The 2,118-nt window shown below is 43.2% G+C and overlaps 1 protein-coding gene across 1 annotated transcript; it reads left to right on the top strand.

Annotated features, from left to right (window-relative positions):
• Positions 1–239: 239 nt before the first annotated feature.
• LOC109218377 lies at positions 240–1,093 on the top strand. The gene is made up of 2 exons (XM_019382738.1): positions 240–603; positions 744–1,093. Exons 1-2 carry the CDS (start codon positions 240–242, stop codon positions 1,091–1,093), a joined length of 714 nt encoding a protein of 237 aa, XP_019238283.1.
• The last annotated feature ends 1,025 nt before the right edge of the window (positions 1,094–2,118 follow it).

Genomic DNA, 2,118 nt, shown 5'->3' with positions numbered 1-2,118 from the left:
TTTGCTACGAACTGTGTGGCGACAATCATATAAGTGACATATGCCCTACGAATCCTGAATCCAAATACTATGTGGGCCAACAGAGCAGAGGTCAAATGAATCAGCATGCACAATATGGGAACACTTACAATCCAAATTGGAAGAATCATCCCAACTTCTCATGGGGTGGAAATCAGCCGAATCAGAATCATTATAGACCCCAAGGGAATTTTAATCAACCTCAGAAGCCACCCCAACAAATGGAAGAGAGTACAAATGATTTCCTAAAGAAGTTGTTGCTTGACAATCAACAGCTTAGGACCGATTTCAGAAATCTTGAGAGGCAGATGGGGCAGTTAGCAACAAATGAAAACACTAGACCTGCAGGCGCTCTCCCCAGTGATACAGAGAAGAACCCTCAAGTGAATGTAGTTACACTCAGAAACGGGAGGGAGCTAGAGAAAGTGCCAAAGAAAAGAAAAGACAAGTCCATACCCGAGGGTGAGTTGATCCCTAAGGCGACACACGAATCAAAGAATACTGATGCAATTCCAGAGCCAGTGGAGGCTACAAGGCCACCACCACCTTTCCCCAAAGATTGCAGAAAAAAAATGATGATCGCATGTTCAGCAAATTTCTCTCTATGCTGAGCCAGGTTTAATTAAATATTCCACTCGTTGATGTACTTCATGAAATTCCAAAGTATGCTAAGTACATAAAAGATATAGTGGCTCACAAGAGAAGATTGACTGAATTTGAGATAGTTGCACTTACTGAGGAGTACACTTCAAGGGTCCAAAACAAGCTCCCTCAAAAGCTTAAGGATCCTGGCAGCTTTACCATCCCTGTGCGAATTGGTAATATTGATGTGGGTCGTGCTCTTTGCGATTTGGAGGTGAGCATAAATCTGATGCCATTATCCTTGTTCAAGCAATTGGGCCTGGGAGCTCCAAGGTTAACTACTGTGATGTTACAGCTGGTTCATAGGTCGATAGCACACCCTGAGGGGGTGATTGAAGATTTGTTGCTGCAAATTGGGAAATTTATCAGCCCTGCGGACTTCATTATCCTAGATTATGAGGCCGATGAACTGGTACCAATCATATTGGGGTGACCTCTCTTGGCTACTGGTGATGCAATTATTAAAGTGAGAGAGGGAAAAATGATTTTGAGGGTGGATGATAAGGAAGCAGTTTTTAATGTCTACAAAGCAATCCAACTTCCCCGCCACTATGAGGAGATCTCAATGATATCTGTTGTTGAGGCGGATGAGCGAAGTCTTGATACGAGTGTATATCTAGACGATTCTCTAGAGAAAGCACTTATGTTGTTCGATAGCCTGGGAATTGATGATGAGGTTGAGGAGATGATGCATATCCTAGATACATCTTGTGCTTACATGTAGGGGATACACCCCTTTGAGCCTTTGAATAGGCCAGATGGGACTCCTCCAAAGCCATCAATTGAGGAGGCTCCAAAATTGGAGCTTAAACCTCTGCCCCCTCACCTTCAATATGCTTATTTGGGTGATTCTGACACTTTACCTGTTATTGTTTCTTCTGACTTGTCTAAATTGCAGGAAGAGAAGCTGTTGAGAGTGCTACGTGAGCACAAGCGAGCACTTGGGTGGACAATGTCTGACATTAAGGGCATTAGTCCAGCTTTTTGCATGCATAAAATCCTCATGGAGGACGGACACAAGCCATGTGTAGAGCAACAACGTCGACTAAACCCAATCATGAAAGAGGTGGTAAGAAAAGAAGTGATTAAGTGGCTTGATGCAGGTATTGTATTTCCAATCTCGGATAGCAAATGGGTAAGCCCTGTTCAATGTGTACCTAAGAAAGGGGCGATGACTGTAGTGGTTAATGAAAATAATGACTTAATTCCCACAAGAATTGTCACTGGGTGGAGGATTTGCATAGATTATAGAAAATTGAATAATGCCACCCGTAAGGACCACTTCCCCTTCCCCTTTATTGACCGAATGCTTGATAGATTAGCTGGCCAGGAGTACTACTGTTTCTTAGATGGTTACTCGAGGTATAACCAGATTGCTATAGCCCTAGAGGACCAAGAGAAAACCACATTTACGTGTCCGTATGGCACGTATGCGTTCAAAAGAATGCCCTTTGGTCT

This window comes from Nicotiana attenuata, unplaced genomic scaffold (assembly GCF_001879085.1).
Source record: "Nicotiana attenuata strain UT unplaced genomic scaffold, NIATTr2, whole genome shotgun sequence".
Taxonomy (NCBI): Eukaryota; Viridiplantae; Streptophyta; class Magnoliopsida; order Solanales; family Solanaceae; genus Nicotiana; species Nicotiana attenuata.
This window is presented reverse-complemented; position numbering and strand designations above follow the sequence as displayed.